The sequence below is a fragment of the Pogoniulus pusillus genome, chromosome 4 (genome assembly GCF_015220805.1).
Source record: "Pogoniulus pusillus isolate bPogPus1 chromosome 4, bPogPus1.pri, whole genome shotgun sequence".
In the NCBI taxonomy this organism is placed as follows: domain Eukaryota; kingdom Metazoa; phylum Chordata; class Aves; order Piciformes; family Lybiidae; genus Pogoniulus; species Pogoniulus pusillus.
The window spans coordinates 29,250,336-29,273,484 of record NC_087267.1 but is presented as its reverse complement, the minus strand read 5'-3'; the positions used below and the strand labels follow the sequence as shown (position 1 = coordinate 29,273,484).

Genomic DNA, 23,149 nt, shown 5'->3' with positions numbered 1-23,149 from the left:
TATTTAAGTGGCAAACAATGAGACAAACTTGGGGCTACTGAAAGAACATTAATCAACTTTTTCGTAGTTATTTTCGTTACGCAAACAGGACACAGGAGGAGATGACTGGAACATTTTGCGAGCAAGCGCCTTTTCTAGTCTGACAATCTTGTCTGTACTTGGAACCTTCTGCAGAACTTAGAATATTACTTCAGGGACACTGCTAAAGAGGCTCTGAATGTAAAAAGCTTAACTACCTGTACCAGTTACAATATTTAAGGTTTATCTTGTTACCACAAAGGTTACTGACCTACATGTGAACTGTAGACCTCCAAACTGGGGTTCACAGCAAAGTATCCCTGGTACTAAAATCAACAGAAATTGCATGCCGACCGTTCCTGTGAGGACTGCAGACAAATAAAGGCACGTTTCCATAACGCCTAATCTGCCGTGCGGACCTGGAGCCGCACTGAGCAGGTGACGGGACGGGAGAATATCCCCATAACCCTGAGTCTCCTGACAGGACTCCTTCTCAACAAGAACAAAGGCCTCTCCGAGGGGGTTCAGGGCCGGCGCTTGCCTCCCCTGCCTTACTTGTTCACTCTCGGCGGTTCAGCCGCTCTGCCTCTCTGCTGAAGGCCGTGGGGTGAAGCTAGGGGCTGTAGTTGGCTCTACTCTTGCAGGGCCATAGGGGTTGTCCCCCTCTGCCCCGCGGCCCCTTCTCGCCGAAGGGCCCACTCCGACATCCCCTCTCGACACGGCTGGGCGCCGCCTCAGCGGGGAAACTCCCCCTGCAGCTCCTCCCTCCCCACCGCCCAGGGCTAAACCCGCTGGTCGCAATGTCGCGCCGGGGAGTGGCGAGCGAAGGAGTGAGGTGCTGCCGGGCAGGTGCGAGGCAATGTTTTTCCCAGAGGGTGAGAGCGCTGCACCAGCGAGACCGCGCAGGTGGCGTGGCGCCGGGGGAAGGACAGCTCCGTGAGCTCTTCACCTGTGGGGCGTGACCGCCGTCCTCCTCCTCCTCCTCCTCCTTCTTTTTACTTGAAGGGCCCGCGGCGCTCTAGCGGCAAGAGCTTAAAAGCGGAGCTGGTGGTAAGCGGATAGGAGACCTGCTGCCGCTGACGCTTTGTAAAGTGTCCCGCCCGCCGCGGATCAAGCTGCCTTTCGCGCCTTCGCCCCGTCGAGCCCCAAGGACCCGTCCGGGAGGGGGACATCAGGCTGGACTCGCCGGCGGGAGGACGGGGGGCCTCTTTGCCCGGCGGTTCGTACTGTCCGTCTTCTCCGCCGTACTCAGCCGTTGACAGGCACCGCCGTTCCCGCTCCTCCGCAGGTGCCGAGTCTTGGGCGCGGATCATCGTCGCCCTGCGGAGCTGCCTGTCGGAGCACTCCTCCGGGAGCGGTCGGTAGTGGTTGCCGCGGTGCCCTCGACTCTCCGTGTCCGCTGTTCCCGCTGCCATGCTGCCTTGGGCTTGGAGGCGGCGGCGGCCTGAGCGAGGGTCGCTCTAGAGCGCACGGCGGGCGGGGCGGGTGGCAGAGGCCTCGCAGCGCTAGCAACCCCGGCTCGGCCCGGGCCCCCCGTCTGCGGAGGACTGCCTCCGGGGGAAGGGGGTGGAAGCAGGGAAAAGACAACAAGCAGTACAACTTCTGCGAATTAAAACAGAAAAAAAAAAAAAGAAAGGCTCCTTCCTGGGGCAGCTTTCAAAGCTCAGCACCACGCCAGGCATCCGAGTCTCAGTAAAAAGGCATCACGCTACTGAATCTCGCCACAGTAACAGGAGGAAATCTGGGCCTGCTGCTACTGCGCTGAAGTCCTGCGTGCTTTAGAGGTGTCTTGGCTTTCTGGCTGGGAGATGATTCCTGAAACAGGACCATGTTCCTGCTGACAGACTGCAGGGTCATTGGAGGATGCCTTCCTTGAGGATTACACGTGGAGAAAGGCCATCAGTCAAGGGGAGAGCTGGCTGGTGAAACTGTCTGACTGTACCCCTCACCGGGGAAGGTGGCTTCAATGGCTCCATCTCCCAGGAGAAGCAGTAGAAAAGATGGTCAACGCCTTGCCAAGCATGTCCTCAACTTTCTGGGGCTATCATGATCCTGGCCAGTCTCATAATCGCTTACTGCAGTAAGTACACATTTGTCCTGGTGCTTTTTCTGGGTGTAAAATCCTCACCCTTCCCATCTGAGGTAACAAAGGCCATGCTCTGAAGCTGGCAGGCATGAGTAGTGTGCCACAGACTTGCCATCACCACGCGTCTTCCCCTACTCCCCCATGGGAGGCAGGTAGACCAGCACTTTAATATTGCTGTTTCTCGAGGAGCATGAGATGTCCTTATGTTTGTGTATGTGGCATTTCCACTCCAAACAGGAAAGATCTCTTGGGATTTTAGGAACATACTTTATGATGGGTAGTAATCACGATCACTGTTTATTACCAGGATGTTACCAACTTCTTCCTATGTGGACACACTCACCCTGCCCCTATCCACCTTTCCAAAAACAGGAGTTGTTTTGCTTACGTGCATTCCTTTAAGAAGGCACACACTTGGTCAAATGATAGATGTCTTAACATCACTGGTATCGATATGTGTTTCTCTCTGGTTGTGGAAACTGCACTGGAATCAATCCTGGTACTTTCTTAGTATGTTCTCAACAGTTTACTAAGCCCATGCTGTCAGGTTTAGGACTGCATTTCGGGTTATTAGTAGAGATTTGTATATTTTTTTTCCAGGGCCTGACAGATGGTCCATTAATCACACTGAGTTGCAGATAGGTATCTGTAAGAATCAAGTGCCTAGACTATTGATATTTTTAAAGGTGCTTTGTTTTTTTGTGTGTTTCATGTTTGTTTAGTTATTTTTTTAATTCTCTGGGGAGTCATTTTTAAAGCAGTTACTGAATATAAAACCAATTAATGCCTGTACTTCTGGGGAATGTAAGTTTAGCACATAGTACCAAGGTGGTAATCTTTCAAAGAGAACAGAAAAAGTGATTTCTATACAATAATTAAAAAAAAATATCAAGAGGAACCTGTATAACTTATACCAAAATGCATCTACAGTGTATTTTCTCAACCTGAGTTTAATATGGTCTGTGAATTACCCCATGAATATTCCTTTTCACTACTTGTATCTGTAAAAGACTTTGCACTAGGATTGTCTTGTTGAGCTGTAATAGGTGTAGGTAGGTATGATGAATAAGAAATGGATTCTGATTTTCAGGAGCATGGCTGCTGTGTTTCTTAATTCCTCTGTTCCATTCCCTCCAGTTGTGTTATAGTCTGTGTTTTTCTGTAGTGGTTTATTTCTCAAGCAAGATTGAATTGCTTAGAGAACCTTTAATTCATTTTTTTGCGTATTACAGGGACTCTTGAGACTGACAACAGTGAGAGAGGCTTATTCAAGAATAATAGCTTATTTCTGTCAGTTACTTTTTGTAATTTAGCACCTTTTGCATTACACTCGCCATAAAAATATCATATCAAATGGGTCACACTTAAATAATTTCATTATGTTTCATGATGCCATATTTGGTGTGCTAATATACCGGGTATATTAAATAACATGCTGAAATTTAAAAGAATTTCTGTGCACACAGGGAAACAGTGACTCAGTAATAAATGCATATTACAGGATGAAATGTTTGAGTGTAAAGGGAATTTAGCTGGATGTTGTAATAGCAAGTATTTTATAAGTTTGTGCTTGAAATGTTTGGAGGGTTCCAGCTTGGTATGTAGGAGGATACAAGTTCTTCTGTGCAGATACCTCCTATTACTGTAGCCTCAGAAAGAGTTAACTCTAAACTCTGACACCTCAAACAATTTATATTGTATGGTAAGAGATTTGAAAATGTTATGAGTCAAGCGTGTCAATTTGAATTATATATCTAGTTTTTTATTTGTCTTTTGTATTGTTTACTGATGCTGAATAACATAAATGGCTAGGTGATAATATGAAGGGCAATTTTCGGTGTGCTTAAATGACCAGTTTTCTAATGAATTCTCTCAGCCAGTGTAGATGGTGTTCCTCAAATGTAGTATGATCTTCATTCCTTTATAATGCTGAAGAGTACCATGCATCTTAAAATATGCAGTGTCAAAACACTCCACCATTTCTGTAGTGTTTCACTGATTTGACAGCTGCAATTCAAAATGTTAATGAAGCACCATGAACATTTTCTCTAGTGGTAGTATTTGAAATATTGCAAAAACTGTGTTTGCTCTGCGGGAAAAAGTGAAGATGTTTAAAGATCAAGGAAAATCATGTGAAACTATTTCTAGTTAAAGTAGTAATGCAAATTTTATGAATTTAAATAATCTTGAGTTTATCCACTTAGTCCTTTTTTTTTTTTTTTCCTGTCATCTGGTGCCTTATTTTGTGAATTACATCCCTTTTATATTTCTTAGGAAGGAAAAGAAAAGAACTTATGAAGTAGGGTGTTTGTGTTTTTTCTGTGTATTAGGTCTATGGAAGTGTATCAACTAAAATCTCTCATTTCAAGCAGATTTCTGTTTTAAAAAAATTGAATATGTTAATGAAATAGTTACAGGAACCTTATCTCTCACTGTAACATTTCACAACATTTACATAAAATCCTGTAGCTCCTCCCAAAATCAAAACCTTTTCATTTTCCCTTTTTTTTTTATAGTGCTAAAAATAAAAGTTTTAATTACCTTGATTATTTTAATTTTAAATCTGTTAATCTGACTAAGATTATTCCTGAACCAATTTATGAATGTTGCTTCCCTCCCCCAATTCTTTTGTGACAGTCTTTGTTCTGAAATGTATTTGGTTGTACAGTAGTCATACTTATTGTGGGAGGCAATCAGTAAACACCATACTCTTAGTTCTGCTTGACTAGATACACATCTAGAACACACTTTATAAATATGCTTATGTACAGTCCATTAGAAGTTCATTTATGCTTTAATTTCTGGAACTCAATTATGTTCTTCTTGACATGGGTAAAATGATAAACCGACCATTTTTTCCTTTCTTAAATGTTTAGATTATACTTAGGGGATAGTGGCTCCAACCTATGGTGAAAGAGAAAACCTGCATCAAATCAATTAGGTTAGTTGCTATAGTGATAAAAAATAATGTAATATTCTTCAGCGAAGGAAGAATGATCTGATTGTTAACAGGAGAAGGCAAAAGGAAAGCAGTAGAAGTTAAGCCACTTATGGTCCCTGGTTCTTAACAGGAGCATCAGTAAATGTAAAAACAGTCTAGAAGCCTATCCTTGTAGGTAGTGGCCACTTTCAGTGGAAATTCAGAATTAGAGAAGTTGTGGATGGGGTTATTTTGAGTTCCACATATGTATTCTGCATGCTTGTTTAATGAACATTAGTAGATCAAAGAGAAGTAGTGAATTCTTCTAAGTTAGAAATTGTATATTAGAAGGTGCAATGAATTGAGTGCTTTGCCTTCATAATTTCGGGATTAGCATTTTTTTCACGTTGGAAAGTTTGGTCAAATTAAGGACATTTTCCGTGGTATCACAGGGTGCTTGCTACATGAGGAATCTACATAAGATGTTTTTGAGTCACAATATTTAGTGCATTTCAGTTGACTTTGCTGTAAACGTTGAGGTGTTTTTAACATGTAAATGGTGACTTTTTAAATAACATATGATTGAGCTTTGGCAAAGTTGTGGACAACCGAAGTTAAGGTAATGTTATTTGGGGCAAGCAAATGAGTTTTCTGAAGGAAGAACCACCAAAACTGAATGTTACTTGGAAAGCTCACCTTTTTTGTTACAGGTTTCTGTATGGTAGGGAGCAATATGAAATCCATTATTTTTGCCGACTAACTGGTGATAGTACTAGTGAAAAAGATGCCAAAACTCCAAAATGCAAAATATTCCCACAGCTGTGCAGTTCTGCATTGTAAGTGCAAGTTCTTTCACAGTAGTAAGAAATGGAAGGAGGAAATGTTCTTCCTATTTCATTATTTCCTTTGCTTGCAGCATACAAGACAAAAACATTGTAATGATGAGATACTGGTAGGTTATATGACTGATCTGCAGTCTACCATTTAAATTTGTGAAATTTTTGAGTTGAGAAATCAACTCAGCATAAATTTATAAGATGTCTCAAATTCTGCATGTTACCATGTAAAAAGCAGACAATTCCCATGAAAAATACTATACTGACTCCAAATTTAATTGAGATCTGGTTGTAACACATTGTGTGGACAGCGTTCATCTGAGAGGTTTTTTCATCATCCTGTTCTGAAATGTTTTCTGCCTGGAAGACACAGGCTGCCATATTCTCTTACTGTTGTCTTGTTTCATTCAAGACTGTTAGCATAGGTGGCAGTAAGCTGAGGTTGTCAGCTAGATGCCTTTCCATCAGGAGCTACCATATCATCATGCATAGGTTGCTTGAACATCTCTTAGATTATAAATGGTCGTTGTTGACTTATGGTGGATATAAAGAATTTATCTCTGAATGAAGGCCTACAGATTCTGTTACTGATTCAGGTCACTTTCTCTTTTTTTTTTTTTTTTTTTTTCAAATGAAATAGACAGACAACTGATCTGTAATTTTATTATGTTTTATGCAGGAATTTCTGTTTGTATTTTTCCTGAACTATATACACAGAACAAATGTGACATACAGAGAGACTATCATTATTCAAACTTTTTTGTCATTCTGGTTTCTGTATAGAAATGAAGTAGAATGCTTGGTTTTGATACTAAATTGGAGAAGCAAGGTATTAAAATTGCATTTCTTTATATAACATCTCAGGTGCTCCTCTTTAAGAAGGTTCTTTTTCTGAATTAAAACCAGTGATTTGAATTTGCTGGCTTTTACAACCTATTACCTGTCAGTATGCATACCAAACTGACATGGAGATGGTCTCACCAGTTACATTATAGTCTGTCCAGATGATGTATTACATAGAAGCTGTTGGCACCAACACGAGAAATGACTTCTTACTGCTTTTAATGTTGAATTCAATCCTTTAAGGCTAAGTAAGCACCATTTACAGTTTCTCACATGCATCTGAATTCTCATAACTCTTAGTGTGATTGCAAGTATAGCTGCTGTTATAGATAAATACAGTGGGAAACAGGTAGGGGAGATGGAGCTGAAAAGAATTGGATGTTTTCAATTAAATGTGCAGCAGGGAAATATTCCATGTCTTTTCAGCAGGGTTGGTAGGAGAGAGGCAGACTTCTTTGACCTGCCTTTTTTAAAATTTTCCCTTCTGATTATGCAGTGTAATGTATGATTCATAGCATACTACGAAAGCATTATTGGGAGCACAGAGTAGAGCTCTGCTGCTCTGGCTAAGTGTGTAAACATGGGCTAGGTCATATCTTCTCAGGGGGGCATAATCTTTCACTCTCTGCTTAGTGACTCCAATGAACTAGTAGTAAGTCCTTCACTGAGATTAGCCTTATCAGTGGATATTTTCCTACTCATTTTTCACTGCTAGAAGTTGAGAATATGAAGTCTTTCAGTTTTCATTTGTAATTCAGTGCTTTCTTAGTGAGAGCTCTAACCATAAGGCTATTATGTAAAAAACCCCAACACATTGACAGCTTGCCCAGCATCTGTTTATTAGAGGTATGCCTTGAATGTTGGCCATAACTCAAAATTGGGTACTGAAGTGTGTATGGAAGTGTCAAATGCATAGGCAAATCTAGACAGCATTAACAAACCTGTCTTCCTTTTCTGCGTATTTTTGTTGTCAAGCTCAAACTAGAGTGCTTTCTCTGCTTACTTAGGCTCATATTTGACAAAGTGTGTTGTTCTGCTTTTGGACTAGGTGGGGTTTGTTTGTTTGTTTTCCTCCTGTCTACAGGAGGTTACTTTTTTTTTTTACACAGATGCCTGGCAAGATTGCTTATTGTAAGTAATTTCTTCATGGATATGCTTTTATGTTAGCCCTGCAAAGAGGTTAGTGTTATGTAGTGAGAGAAAAGTCCTTAATTCTTACAGAAATGAGAAATTTTCTACATATGAAAAAGAAATTTAGGTGTCTGAAGTCTGTCAAAAGGTAAAAAGGAGTTCTTAATGTATTTGTATTAGTCATGGTTTAATTTATGATAGCTTTTACCTTTGATCTTGCAACTCTTTGTCAACATTATAATTCTAAGATAATAATAAAAATGTGTTCTAAGAGGTGATATACTGCCAATCTGAGATACTATTAACTTCAGATGCATGTATCACTTTTGGTGCTCTCAGATGCTTTCAGCAGAATATTCAGTCTTTCCATTGAACAGCATCTGTGCGAAGTTTAGTTTTGCTTGGCCAGATGATAGAAGCTCTTGTGAGTCTCATTAAATGGTTCAGTTATCAGCAGAAATGTCAAAATGCTGTGGGCAGAGTGACTTCTGGTACTTATTGCAGATATAGGGGAGGCCCACAAAACTGACTGGGGGCTGGAGCACCGCTCTTGTGAGGAAAGGCTGAGAGTTGAAATTGTTCATTCTATGGAATTAGAAGGCCCCAGGGAGACCTTACTGCAGCCTTTCAATGTATGAAGTGGACTTACAAGAAAGATAGAGAGATGTTTTCCAAGGCCTGTAGTGGCAGAACAGGGGACAATAAATTTAAACTGAAGGCAGATAGATTAGATGTAAGCAAGAAATTTGTCATTGTGAGGGTGCTGGAATAGGTTGCTCAGAGAAGTTGTGGATGCCTCATCCCTGAAAGATTGGATTGAATGGGGCCTTGAGCAACCTGATCTTGTGGAAGCTGTTTCTGCCAATGGCAGTGATGGTTGAACTAGATAATATTTGAAGGTCCTTGCCAACCCAAACCAATCTCCAACTTTTGTTCTCTTGCTTTAAAGTAAACAAATACTATGCGAAGTTACCCAGTGTTAACTGAAAGAATTCATCAGTTCCACATTTTTCTGAACCAAAAGGGACTTCATATTTAGCTATGCCTTGAATAGATACTTTTCTACTATGCAACCTAGGAGAAATGTGACTTTTTCTATTTTATGTATAGTGAATGAATTCCAAAATAGTCTGTGTATAGACTTGAATCACAAAAGTGTAAAAATATTTTCCTGCATTAAAACTAATAATCTGAGTTTTCAATATAGTTTTACTGAGAAATACTAGAGAAGTAATACAGAGCTTTTTCAGTATATGAAAGCAGTGCATTATTGAATCTTCATTTTTAGATGAGAGATTTGTTTGTGTATATATGTGCTCAGGTAAAAAAACACATCAATATTTAAAACAGGCCTTAAAAATTGTTATCACTGAATGTTACTTAATGGTAGTAATTTCTCTGAAATTCACAGAATCAATCAGGGCTGGAAGGGACCACAAGGATCATCTAGTTCCAGACTTCCTGCCATGGACAGGGACACCCTAGGCAAGATTGGCCAGAGCCTCATCCAGCCTGGCGTTAAACACCTCCAGGGATGGGGCCTCAACCACCTCCCTGGGCAACCCATTCCAGGCTCTCACCACTCTCATGCTGAAGAACTTCCTCCTCATGTCCAGTCTGAATCTCCCCACCCCCAGCTTTGCTCTAGTCGCCCTGGTCCTGTAACTCCCTGATAGCCTAAAAAGTCCCTTCCCAGTTTTTTTGTAGGCCACCTTCAGATACCGAAAGGCCACAATAAGGTCACCTCGGAACCTCATCTGCTCCAGACTGAGCAGCCCCAACTCTTCCAGTCTGTCCTCCTAGGAGAGGTGCTCCAGCCCTCTGATGATCCTCATGGCCCTTCTCTGGACATGCTCCAGCATCTCCACATCCCTCTCGTAATGGGGGCTCCAGAGCCCTATAACCTGTCATAAGGCATTTGACCTATCATGTCTTTGTATGTCCTAACACTTGGAATAATGAGACTTTTCAGATACAATTTTAAAGAATTTTCACAAGTGTTTTCATTTTAAGTTCTCATTTCCAGCTAGGGAAAAAAATCCAAACATAAGTTCTGTAACTCAGATCCTGATGTGTTAAAAGAAATGACTGACAAATGGTTTTACTTGAATGGAACTGGTCTTTCCTTACTTTAGGTTTCTGTAGTATAGTAATTTATATTTACTATAATTTCCTTTTAAAGTCAATGTAAACAGACATTTTTACAGTGCAGTTGATGTGACCTTTTGTAGATACATGATGTAGTTTAAGGTAAATTGTGCTGCAGAAGTGCTTGTCTTCGATGATAAAGCAGATTAAATAAACAATTTGCTAAGATTTTAAGATATGTTTTCATATTAATCCAGTCCTTCATTACAGCATCTTTAACATGTTGCTTATTTTATTTTCCAGGCCCATTCTTAATGTTTAAACATTTTATGCCAAGTAAAAGGTTCAGTATTTTTGTGGGGAAGAAAAACAGTGGAAAAACAGACTTGTGATATAGATTCATTAAGATTGTAGGTCAAGATAGTGAACTACTCTAGCAAAAGATTTGTACAAATTGAGGGATGTAGCTGGCATAAATTATTGGTGTCTTCTGAAGGCATCTTTTCAAACTATATCCTGAACATTTTTTTAATGTGTTTTATATTGCTGTATATTGTCCATTTTCATTGCCAGTATTTTTGGACTCTGGGCCCCCAAAAAGTTGGAAATGAGGTGAATTTTAAATGAGTTTACCAAAAGTTATTGGGTTTACCATAAGTTATTGGGTTTACCATAACTTCTCATGTCTTAAGCCTCTTCCATATGAAACAATACTTAAACACATTTTCGTTGTGCAACCTTTTATAGTGTGATTAAAACATTTGAATCATTTGCATCTGCTGCTGATCTGGGTAAAAAAATGTTTAAAAAAGAGCAATGTGTACATATATATGAAGCTGCAGGGTTGAAGACTAGAAATGCTTGTCTTGAATATAAGGGCAGATACAAATTGCACTGAGCATTGAAGGGCAACTCCCTCAACTCCTCCTGCCCTTCCTTCTCCCTCACTTATTAAAAAAAAAAAAATGTTTTTTTTGGTAGAATATTTGGCTTAATGCCCTGGGGTGTTCCTCCATTTCTACATTCACACATTTCATTGGATTGGCAGGGATGCTCAAAAGTTGTCTTGTCCAATCCCCATGCAGTAAGCAGGGACACCAGGCTGCCCAGGCCACATTAATCCTGATGTTTAATTTCTCCAGGGACAAGGCCTCAACCACATCCCAGGGCATCTCCAGACCCCCTTCAGCAGGTTCATGTCTCTCTTGTGTTGGGGGCCCCAGAGCTGGACACACTACTCCAGGAAGCTGGCACAATCTGGTTGTGCTGGCAGTATAAGTAAAGTTTTCTACCTTTCTTCTGTCTATACTGGCAGTAGCTTATAAAATACTGTTGTTTTGTATTCCTTACTGAAGAGATCTTGTAACAGCTTATGGTGTTTCATGAATTCATTTCTGCAGAGTTTGGTGAAGTACTGCTTTGAACTCTTAGGACAATTAAGTTGCATAAATAGCCACTTGTAATGACAATAAGTGAATTTGAGATAAGTACAATACTGAGGATTTAGTTTAAAAACAATTTATAGTACTTGAGCTGGTGGCATTTCAAGAGCAATTTCTGTGAAACAGCTTAATGCTTATCTTTTCAATGTTGACATTTGATGACAATATAACTAAACTGGTATATTCTTTGGCAAAAGTATTACATTGACTTCTTAAGACTGACATCATGTTGAGCATATGTAATACTAAGAACTGTTGCCTAATGTTTTCTCTTTCTCAGGAAAGAGGTGTACTATAGAATCCTCCATTTCACAGAGTGAAAGCAACCTTTTCTTACTGATATTTTAATATAAGCTCAAAGGCAAAATAAAATGAAGCACCTACTAACTCATTTTTGGGTTATTTCCCTGAAATTCATATGGCATTTTGTCTTTGTGAAATACCCCATTTGTGGAACTTGAAAAACATTTGCTATGTTACCGTAGAGCACATTCCCAATGTATTTCAGTACCTTTTCTTTCACTGCTTGCAATAATTGCTGTCTATTTCCTTCCAGAGACCTTCTTTTAGAGTTTAGTGGTCCATCTTGGTGTTGGATCCAATGTGAGTTTTCTATATTTTTCAGCTTTGCTTTCTTTTTTTTCTTATCTAAAGTCAGGTAGGTGGAACCTACTGTTTGTCTTGCCACTTTCTGAAGTGCTTTTCTATTACTGTGTCTGACAAGTACTGTGATGTGGATCATGGTTTACCATTGACTTCTTAGGCAAATTAGCTTGATATATATGTAGAGACTTTTTCTCTCAGCTGCTAGATCTGCAGATTTTTGAGAACTGGGCTTGGTGGCTCTTCTTCCACGCGCGTCAAGTTCTGTAAGCCTGCTTCTGTCTCTGCTAATGCAAGAACTGCTGTAGTGGAGCAATTAAAGCTGTTACAGTCTGTCAGAATGTTAGTTCTTAACATCAGTAGTATTTTAGCTGAGAGGCAGGAAAATCAGGACCTTGTAGAATGAGTGTTGGCTAACTGATTTGATTGCTGTGCAAACTAACATGAATCTTGGCCAGGAGATTCATTCACTACTGTAATGTTTAGCTCTATAAAATACAGTAATGCTAACCGTAAAATTGTATTGTCTTTCACATTGAAAGTAGCAGTTATTTGGACTGTGCTTAGGCAAAAAAGCACGTTGCTTAATACACATAAAACTACATATATTAACACTTGGTATTATTGCAGGAAAATTACCATAATGTTTATTTTCTGAGAACAAGGAGTTTTAAATGTATTTAAATGCAGGATGAGGAATGATTTATTGTCTGTAAACAGTTGAAAAGACTCCTTTTAAATCAGTTGCAGATAATGAAAGAGAATTAATAGTAAAAAGAGAAGGCATTACTTACCTTTTTTTTTTTCCTGAGCATGGATTTTAGATGACTGTTATTGAACTGATACACTGGAAATTTGCATGTATCTGAGCCAGTGAAACCAATTAAGAGCTTCTACATGTGAAACACTTTCAAAGTATCTACTCAACTCTTCACATTTCTTAATTTCTATTCAAATTCATTATATAGCTGGTTTTGAAACCATCTAGGACCACTTAAAATATACTTCAGTTTTCTTTGTAATTCTGTGTGATAATATTAAAATGTTTTTTATCTATATGTGGTACTTCTACAGATACTGGAAATTAGTATCTTTTGTTCCTCACATACCTATTTAGAGAGTAATTATGTCTGTGCTGATTAGAGTACACCTATACACAGCATAATCCTTGTTTACAGAACATTTGTTTTTCTGCTTCCCAATTTGTTTCTATCCGTGTGAAGAAGCAGTCTTATCTAAGATGAATTTCAGTTTTCCATAAAGAATATTGATCTTACACTGACAACATGTTTCTAAACATAAATGCATATTCTTTATAATAACACTGGGAAAAGAGTGCTTGTGGGATGCTTTTTTTGCAGGGTAGGTATAATGCATCTGTTACTTTGACTTTGATGAAATGCATTGCCTTAAGAAGCTTAACTATTACTTTTTAAAGAGAAGGGATCAAAAAACAATGAAACAAAGTCTTGTGAGTGGCAGATTTGGCTAGCAGATAAACTGGGCAAAAGAAACTAAATTTTCTGACACACCAAGTATACTAATTTGTAAAGCCCAGAAACGAGTATCAGGGAGTTTTATGGACCCCATTACCTTTCAGGTTCATAAAATACCACCAACAAGCACATCTCTCTCTCTTTTCTGTAGAATAAATAGCTCAAGTAATTAAAAAATCTTTGTATTTTGTGTGTAAAATTAGAAAACGAGAGTAAATAGGTCTGAATAAATTGTGTTTTTTTTTTGTTCTATTCCATTAGTCTTGTGGGAATTAGTATCACAATGATACCATCATAAAATTCTTATTTCTTACACTTTGTATGTTTACAAACAGCACTAAGCTGTGAGGGAGTGGTGGTCTGCTTGAGGGTAGGAAGGCTCTACAGAAGGACCTGGATGGGCTGGATTGATTGACTGAGACCAGTTGTATGAGATTAAACAAGGCTAAGTGCTGGGTCTTGCATTTCAGTCACAACAACCCCATGCAAGGCTTTGGGCTTGGGAAAGTGTAGCTGGAAAACTGCCTGGTAGAGATAGAACTGGGGGTGTTGATCAGCAGCTAGCTGAACAGGAGTGCACAGTGTGCTCAGGCGACCAAGATGGTCAGCAGCATCCTGGGATTATCAGGATAATATGACAAGCAGAACCAGGAGGGTGTTTTTCTTTTTCTTTTCCTTCAGCACTGATAGGCAACAGCTTGACTACTGTGTTCATTTTGGGACTCTCATTACAAGAAAGGCATTGAGGTGCTGGAGCATGTCCAGAGAAGGGCAATGAAGCTGGTGAAATGTATGGAGTATAACTTTGAGAAGGGGTTGAGGGAACTGGAGTTGCTAAGTCTGGAGAAATAGAGGCTGAGAGGAGACCACCTTGCTCTCTACAACTATCTGAAAGGAGGTTGTCATGAGGTGACTGTTGGTCTGTTCTCCCTAGTAACAAGTGATAAGACAAGAGGAAATGGCCTCAAGTTGCACCAGGGAAGGTTCAGATTGCATTGTAGAAGAAAAGGATTACAGTTACAGAACGTTGGAATAGACTCCCTAGGGAGATGGTTGAATCACCATCCCTGGAGCTCTTTAGAAGATACATAGGTGTAGTGCTTTGGTTCACAGTTTAGCACTGGAATTGGTAGTTAGGCAGGTGTGGCCCTCAATGACCTTAAAGGTTTTTTCCAACTAAAATGATTCTATGATTCATTGTGAAGAATGGCAACCGTAGTTATTTTGTTGGAAGGGCATTTCTGTTAGAAGTTACTTTCATGGATTGGAGTAGGCATATGTAAATTTGAACTTAACTTTGCACGTTTATTTTTGTCTCATTTGGAGCTTCATTTTCACATAAATGCACTGCTCTCTCTTCCTCCAATACATGTAGTGCAAGTCTGAAGCTGTAACTGCTTTACCAGAATCAATCCATACCTCAAAAGTAGGTAGGTTCTAGTCAGTCTCAGACAAAATCTAAGGGAGATATTGCTGCTGCCATGTGATCTGAGACCAAAGATGGGTGAGGAAGAAGAGACATTATTGAAGCGCTGTAATCCTAAGTTTAATGTGACAAAGACAAATATTAAGTGGGAGCAAGATTCTAGTAGTAAGTTTGCTTTTTGGAGCACTTTCTGTCATGCTTCCAGCACTATTTGGCCTTTTCGGATCAGTTTCTTACTACTTCCTTTTTAAACAGGGAACTTTTATAGACTTTGTTATATCACACTTGGCATGAGGTAGGAGTTGAATGCGATCTGTGCGTTGTGCTGCTTGCACATTAGATTCTGGTGAGGAGTAAATAGAAGGAGTGTGATCACCAAGTCTGAAGATGGTAGAGAAAAATAAATGCTTTGTACTATCCTGTTGTGGGCTGAGAAAAATGACCCAAGACACTTCAGGGCTAGTTAGTTGCCTTCTGCAGCTGTCTTTAGGATGAAAGGTAGAAGTATTTTGAGATTAGCTATATGAATGCTTCCAGAGTCTGTCAGAGTTGGAGTATGGTCTCCTTTTACCTTGTAATGCAGAGGTGATCCAGGCAGATGCCACAGGTGGCCTGGTTTGGAAGCCCAGCTGACAGGTGTGTTAGACAGAAGGGTTTTTATACTACTTTATTGAACATCGTGCTTTGAAAAAGATGGATCAAGATTCTGGCCAGTAGCTGGGAACATTTCCACACTGGTGTGGTCTGGGCTGTTGCATGGTTTAGTACATTTAATGTGTGGGGTCAGCAGTCATAATCAACGACCAGTCCTTTATGAGCTAAGTAAATATGGTGTACATTTCTGTACAAGCAAATTTCAGAATTCAAGTTTTTGCAACTGTATTTATGGAAATAAAAAACTTTTGCTAATTAGAAAGTAATGTTTCTACAGGAAAATTATTAGTTTGATTATTTTCAAAAGAACAGTACTCTTATTAAAAATGTAATAGAAAAGCTGTTCAATATTTTCTTGCACTTGATTGACATGGGAGTAGAAACAATAGGATAAGGCTTAAATTTTCATTCAGCTGTAGTGCACCCTCTTCTTCCTCAAGTGTCTAATTCTCCATATAGAAAAATAATAGCAAAAAGCACAGTAATTCAGGGATCTCGTTTCATTGATCAGGTTCTTAGAACTGCAATAAAAGAAGAGTCACAGAGAAGGACTTAAGTGAGGTTACTTTCTGGTTATACTTAGTCTCCTTTTGCAACAAACTATCTGATATATTTGGCTGTTTACAGTAGTGTATGAGTGACTAGAGAATTTAGTTTTCAGTTGAGATTGTGTATTGAGTACTGATACGTGTAAACAAACCAACAGTTGATACTTAGAATTCATTTTCACATTGATAATTTTTTAAAAAAATCTTCTGAATCATTAATATATTTTATTTCAATACTTTGCTAGTGATTTTCAAACAAACTACTGGCAACAGTAGTTTGCCAGTATTGCTCTCTAGAGTTGAGGGCCATTTTTCATTCAAAATTCCTCCTGCTTTCAAGATCGTACAGTTAAGATGTACAGCTGTTTTCCTACTACTAAATGAAAAGCACTAATTGTATTGTTTTATGTATGAAAGTCAAAGAGCTGTTGCAAGATAGCTGGATTTCTTTCTTGGCTGGTTTTCACTGTTATAGAGCAAAATGATTTGGCCAGTGGCATCGTTTGATATGAGACTGAGATGTTTTGTGTTACAGTTCAGAGATCTGTATATTTAAGGTGCACATATCGTCATTATCTTGCATTTTAAAGGACTCATAGTGATATGTCAGACTGTATAACAGACAGTGTAACACCAGATGATGTTGAAGACTGAAGTTAGAAAAAGGGGTCAACTACTGTTAGATGAAGTACAAAGTGTATGTTTATTAATTATCAGCATGAATTTCACTGTGAAATGAGAGCTTATCATCCAGGAACAGAGATTCTTGGAATGTTGCTTAGTTGCAGGATAGCTGTGCATCATTATTGGGATTGGGAAAAATTGTGTTACCTCCAAGGTGATTTAGAAAACAGAAATATGAATGTTGCTGTAGACAGCATTTGTTCAGACTTCATTGGCAAGCTGTATATAATTTCCTCTAGTGAGAAACTTATATTGAATTAGATGGAAAAGTGGTTGGATGTTCAGATAAATGGAATGTCCATTCTGGAAATGAACTTTAAAATAGCTTGGTTTATTTGGTCAAAAAACAGAGAGACATAATAAGGAGTCGTCGTCCCTGGGGCAGTTCAAGGCAAGGTTGGATGTGGCACTTGGTGCCATGGTCTAGCCTTGGGCACTGTGGTAAAGGGTTGGACTTGATGATCTGTGAGGTCTCTTCCAACCTTGGTGATACTGTGATACTGTGATACTGTGAAGATACATTAGGAGAATAAGCAACAGGGAAAAAAAAAGAGGGGAAAAAAAAGAAAGGAAAAGAGAACAGTGTTATTTCAGGATTAAGTGAAAGTGAGATCTAATTGATTTAGAAAAGGAATTCTAATACATAGGATCTGTGATAACAAGGTGCTGAATTTGATGGTCTGAAGAGGTCTCTTTCAGGCTTCTGTTCATCTAATGATATTGCTGTTCCTAATGTTAGGCATCTGTGAGATGGTAATATCTAGCTGTTAACTTATTTCCATGTTGGCTTTTTTCTGTATTGTCTTTTTTCTTTTTTCTTTTTTTTTTTTTCTTTCCCTACATCTGTTCCATTGTATCACTCAACTGCTCACTTTTAAGCTATTATGTACCAAATTTGTGCAGCATCTCATCAGAACTGTAGTCCTAAGATTTCCCTAAAACTGTTTCCCAAGCTGTGGATTGTGTCTCTTTGTTCACAAGCCAGGGAGGGAGAAGGTTTTTGGATAAGTTACTTTTAGGACACATTACTTGTATTTGAGACAGGTGAAATGTGAACAGGCTGCCATTCTCTTGAAGCAGAAAATGGATACTGCAATAGGTTCTAAGCTCCTGCTCGTATTGGTTGCCAATGATTTGTGGTGTAAGTGATCATACACAGAATAACCATCAACAATAATCATTGAATATTCTTATACCTGTGTATTTGTGCTTACTTGGTACAAATTATAACAATCTACAGTATCTAAGAATATTTTACAGCCCTTGAGCTTGTGGTTCTCAATTATTTGATGTTGAGAGTCAGGTCATGGAAATCATCCCCATCCAACACATTTTTCATGTTTTCTTCTCCTTCCTCTTTTTGTGGCATTTGTTACATTTTAACAGTATCACAGTGGGGTAGGGGCTGGAGAGGACCTCTGAACATCATGTAGCCTAAACACTCTGCAGGATCACGTAGTCAGGCCACACAGAAATGTGTTCAGATGTGTTTTGAAAACCTTTAGAGGAGACTAGACAATCAATCTGGGCAGAGCCTGTTCCAGTGCTCTGTCACCCAGATAGCGAAGACCTGTATTCTCATGTTGGGATAGAACTTTCTGTGTTCCAGTTTGTACTTGCTGCCCCTTGTGTTATCACTGGACGCCAGTGAAAAGAGGCTGGCCCCGTGTTCCTGACAACCCTCTTTGAGGTATTTGTAAACATTGATCAGATCCCTGCTCAGGCTTCTCCAGTCTACACAGTCCTAGATTTCTCAGCCTTTCCTCATAAGACAGATGTTCAAGTCCCTTAATCATCCTTGTAGCCTGCTGTTTGACTCTCTCCAGTAGTTTCTTGTCTCTTTTGAACTGGAGGAGCGCAGAACTGGACAACAGAAGAAGCCTCACTGGGATAGAGGGGCAGGAAAACCTCCCTTGACCTGCTGGTCACTCTTCTTAATGCACTCGGAGTTTTATGTATTATGGTTCTGTTTAATTTGTGTCTTTATTTATACTGAAACACAGCAACACATTTACTTGGTTAAATCAACAAGTCCTTCAGCCCAATAATCACAGCAGAGCTGTAAATGGATACTAGGGAAATCTAAGGACAGCACAAGGTTATGTAACACTTGTCCCTGAAGCCCTCCTGTCCTCTAGCTGTTTTCTGCTCAGTGAATCCTGGGCTGAATGAGATTTGGAGGCAGTTAATACACCACAAGTGTTTTCCATTAACTCCTTTAGCATGGGTGTTGAGAAGTGGTTACTTTTTGTTAGTTTTATTTCATGGAATCATCAGACACCACCATAGCTGGTATAATTTAGAATAGCAGTATTGTGCCATAAATTTTATCCAGCTGCAATAGGCAACAAAACATAAGAATTGGGAAAACACCTGTTTGCTTAAAGTGATTCAATTTTTTTTCCCCCTCAGGGTGACTGATATCTAGTCTGTTAATTAATGATCATCGTGCAGTAATCTTTATCACATACACAACTGAAATCTCGAACAGAGAATGAAAACATGTAAAACTGCGTTTGTGAACGGAAGTGTGTATGTTGTGATGATAAGAATATCAAGCACTCCCCTACTGATTATGTATTCTATTCTCTCTTTTGCTGAGTTTGGAATAATATATATTGTGTTTGTGTGTTTCATAATGTATTTTTTATGCATCTTTTGAGGTAAAAATCTAGTTTAGATTTTTTTTTTTTTCAATTCAGAAACCCCGTTAGGGGAAACATGTATTTTTTTTTTTAGGTTCATATAAAAATGTTTGGTTGTGTAAGAATTTAAAGAGGCATTCAATTTTTTTGACTAGTAGTTTTGAAGATAACACCAGATGATTTTCGCTATGATTTTAAATCAAAATTAGGTGCTGTTGAAAGTCATCAGGAGCAGAATGATGAACTTCCCTAGGACTTTCTGAAATTCAGATTATGCAAAACTGCTTGAAATCACTTTTCAACTCATAGATGTTGAAATGAATCCCTAAATCCCTATCTTCCCTCTAGTATTGCAATGAATAATGAACACTCCATATTTTACTTGCTTAGTTGATCAAAGCAGTGGATTTCATAAGTCTCACTGGGCATATCTTTGCTTGCCGAAAGGACTGAGGTTGACTTTAGTATTTCAATTCTTTAAACAACCTGACTTTTATAAACTGCAGTTTATTTCATTTTAACAGACAATCTTGTAAGGTCTTGCATTTTTAATGTCATCATATCTTATTAACAATTTAAAAACTGTTTAAATAATTTCAAAATTAAATTTTTGCCTAAAGCTCTAAGTTGAAGGAGCACTTTAGATTATGACCTGAGTTGGCAGGTTTGAGTCAATCTAGAAGTGACAATTCTGAGATAGCATCTGTCATGCACTGGCAGTAACGTAATGCTTATGCAAAAGCTTATTACATTGACCTCATAGTCAGTGGTTTTAAGAGAAACATCCTTGATAAAAAATCACATCAGAAATGTTCATTCTGATTGGCTTAACAATGCTGTTACTATTAACTTTGTAGTGTGCTACCTAAGGAATAATTAAACCAGATGGCATGTTAAACCCAGCTGAAAGAGTGAAGGCATTTTTACTTTTAATTTGATCAAAATTAGGTAAAACAACATATGTTCTTGTGCATTATGATTCCTTTAACTACATAGTAACTGCTTTCCTTAATATTCTTTCTGGTGATCTGAGAGCTCTGCCTTTTGGAAAAAAAACTACCAAAAATCAAAACAAAACCAAACAAACAAAAAAAACAAAGCACACACCCCCCCCCCCCCCCCCCCCACACCAACCCTCCTTTCAGTGTTTTGTTTCTGACTCTGATCATTGATATCCCTGTGTTGTGTTGTTTTAGTGTGATTTAAATAAAGAGATTGCTTGCTGCAGTGTTCTCAATCTGTATGAAATGGTAATACAGATTGTTTTGGGCCACTTTCAGATTATACAAATTGGAGCAGGTACATCCAAAAAAAGGATTTGGAAATTGCCTTTAAAGAAGCACAGCTTGCACAAATGAATAAATGAAACTATAAATATTCCTATAAATGATCCGGCTTGCCACCATTGCTCTTTAGCAATGCCATTGGAGCGCTAATCAAAGTGAGACACCACCACCACATACTTTGTAACTAATGTCTGTTGCCCACAAACCAGAGCTCTGTTATGTTATTCACCAGAGCATAAAAATACTATTAGAATTTCACTGTCACATCAATAACTTTTCAAACATAGTGTTTACCTCTTGGAGATTGGTGAATGGAATGCAGCACATGGAAATACTAAATCCCTATTGCCTCATCTGATACGAAACTGAGAGTGGAAACACCCAGATGAGATTTATGATCATAAGGCATTATGAATAGTGTTTTATTTTCACATTTGCTTCTTATCCAGGTGCTGGTTAAAAACACTGCAAAGGATTAATAAAATGAAGGTATCTTGATTTTGTGGAGGGTTTTGATAATGGGCTATCATTAGCTCGATTGTTCTATGTGCTTCTGTCTTCCTAGTGTAAATTACTCTCTAAGTCACAACTACCTGTTCAAATCAACTGGCAAAACGTAGAGTGGTCTTAGAAAGAAATTCTTCACTATGAGGGTAGCAAAACTCTGAAATGGATTGTCAAGAGGTGGGTGCTCCCACCCTGGAGATTTTCAAGGCCAGGTTGGATGGTGCCTGGAGTAACCTGGTCTAGTTAAGAGGTGTCCCTGCCCATGGCAGGGTGTGAGAGACTAAATCTTGTCTCTCTTGTACAAGATAAAGATCATCTTTGCTCAGGTGGTTTTCCTGAAATGCCCAGGGATGTGTATTGAATTGAGGGGTGCTGGACCTCTGCACCTGGGGTTGCACCTGAATGTGCAACAATTGCTGTAAATGACCTGCCTGATGGGCCATCTCTGCTTTTTTCCTCTCTTCTCATTCTCTGTTTTTCTCTCTCTCTTCCTTCCTCTTTCTCTGTTTTGTCCACTTTATCCTTTAATAAATAGTCTTGGGTTCTGATATCTGGTCTTGATTGTACCTTAATTCCTCAACACAGAAATATATAAGAACAAATCTCTCTCCTCTGGTCAAGAGATACTGTTAATCTCTGTCCTCTGGACCATGACACAGGGAAGTTGGATTAGATGATCTCTGAGGTCTCTTCCAGCCTAGGCCATTCTGTTAATAACTTTTGTTGTGACTGGATGAGCTGTAGTTGGTATTTTGTTGCTAGGAGAGCTTCAGATACTTCAAGTGGGAGAGAAATTATCTATAATATTTAATATTTTCTTCAACCCTAAATTTCTTCTAGTTATAATAAAGTCTGTAAAAGTAGGATGAGTTGTCAACCAGTATAAAAATGTTAATGGTAAAAAGTACAGAGACTAATTTAAACAAAAGACCCATGTTCCTTTGTTTGTGTCTCAATGGAGGAACTATGTGATAAAGGATAAATTAATATACTTAACAGGTTTAGCAATTTCCTATGAATACACCAAGCCAAACTTTTTTTTTTTTTTTTAATATCAGCATTTGTGTCATCAAAGTTTGTGCATAAGTATTACCCAACAAGCAATTGTTGCTGGCATTGGTGTGTAACAGTGTTTCATTATGATTCTATATAGGATGCTACTGCCGTTTTATTATACTCTGAGCACTTCTGTCAAATTCCATACCTTCACTGGGCTTCAGTCATATATAACACAAGTCTCTGTTACAGGATCATAGAATCACAGAGTGGCTGATGTTGGAAAAGACCTCTAGGCTCATCTAGTCCAAAACCTCTGTTCAGGCAGGGTCATTCAGAGTGTGTTGCCCATGATTATGTCCATATGTTTGTTTCTGGTGGTTGGTGGTTTGGGGTTTTTTTTGGTTGTTTGTGATTTTTTTTTTTCTGTCTTCAAGAATGGACTCTACAACTTCTATGGGAAGCTTATGCCAGTAGTTAGTCATCCTCACGGTTAAAAAAAGTTTCATGATATTCAGAAGGAACATTGAGCCTTCTCCGGGCTGAAAACGCTTCCAGCATGGTTCACGGTCTTACAGCAAGAAGTCCAGAACTGGATGTGATGCTGGAGGTGTGACCTCACCAATGCTGAGAGGAAAGACCACCTCCCTTCACCTGCTGGCAACAGTCTTTCTAAGGCAGCAGATTATACCATAGCCTGCTCTGCTGTTGCAGGGGCTCGTTGATGGCTATTTCAAGTTGCTTCCTCCTGAGACCCCTGGGTCTTTTCTGCTGAGCTGCTTTCTATCTGGACTGATTGGTGCACAGCATATACTGGTGCACTTCTTGTTAAACTTCATGAGGTTCCTGCTGGGCTGTTTACTCAGGCTGCTGAAATCCCTCTGGTGACATCAGGACTCTGGGGCATATCAAGACACTCCTCCTAGTTTGTTGTCATCTG

The 23,149-nt window shown here is 39.1% G+C and overlaps 1 protein-coding gene across 1 annotated transcript in view; it reads left to right on the top strand.

The window, feature by feature from the left end:
• The first annotated feature begins 902 nt into the window (after nucleotides 1-902).
• TAFA5 (TAFA chemokine like family member 5) overlaps nucleotides 903-23,149 on the top strand; it is a 489,916-nt gene continuing 467,669 nt past the window's right edge. The window contains 3 exon segments of the mRNA XM_064142444.1: nucleotides 903-2,020; nucleotides 2,022-2,057; nucleotides 2,059-2,098. Of these exon segments, the coding sequence (XP_063998514.1) occupies nucleotides 1,985-2,020; nucleotides 2,022-2,057; nucleotides 2,059-2,098 (112 nt within the window). The 5' untranslated portion in view covers nucleotides 903-1,984.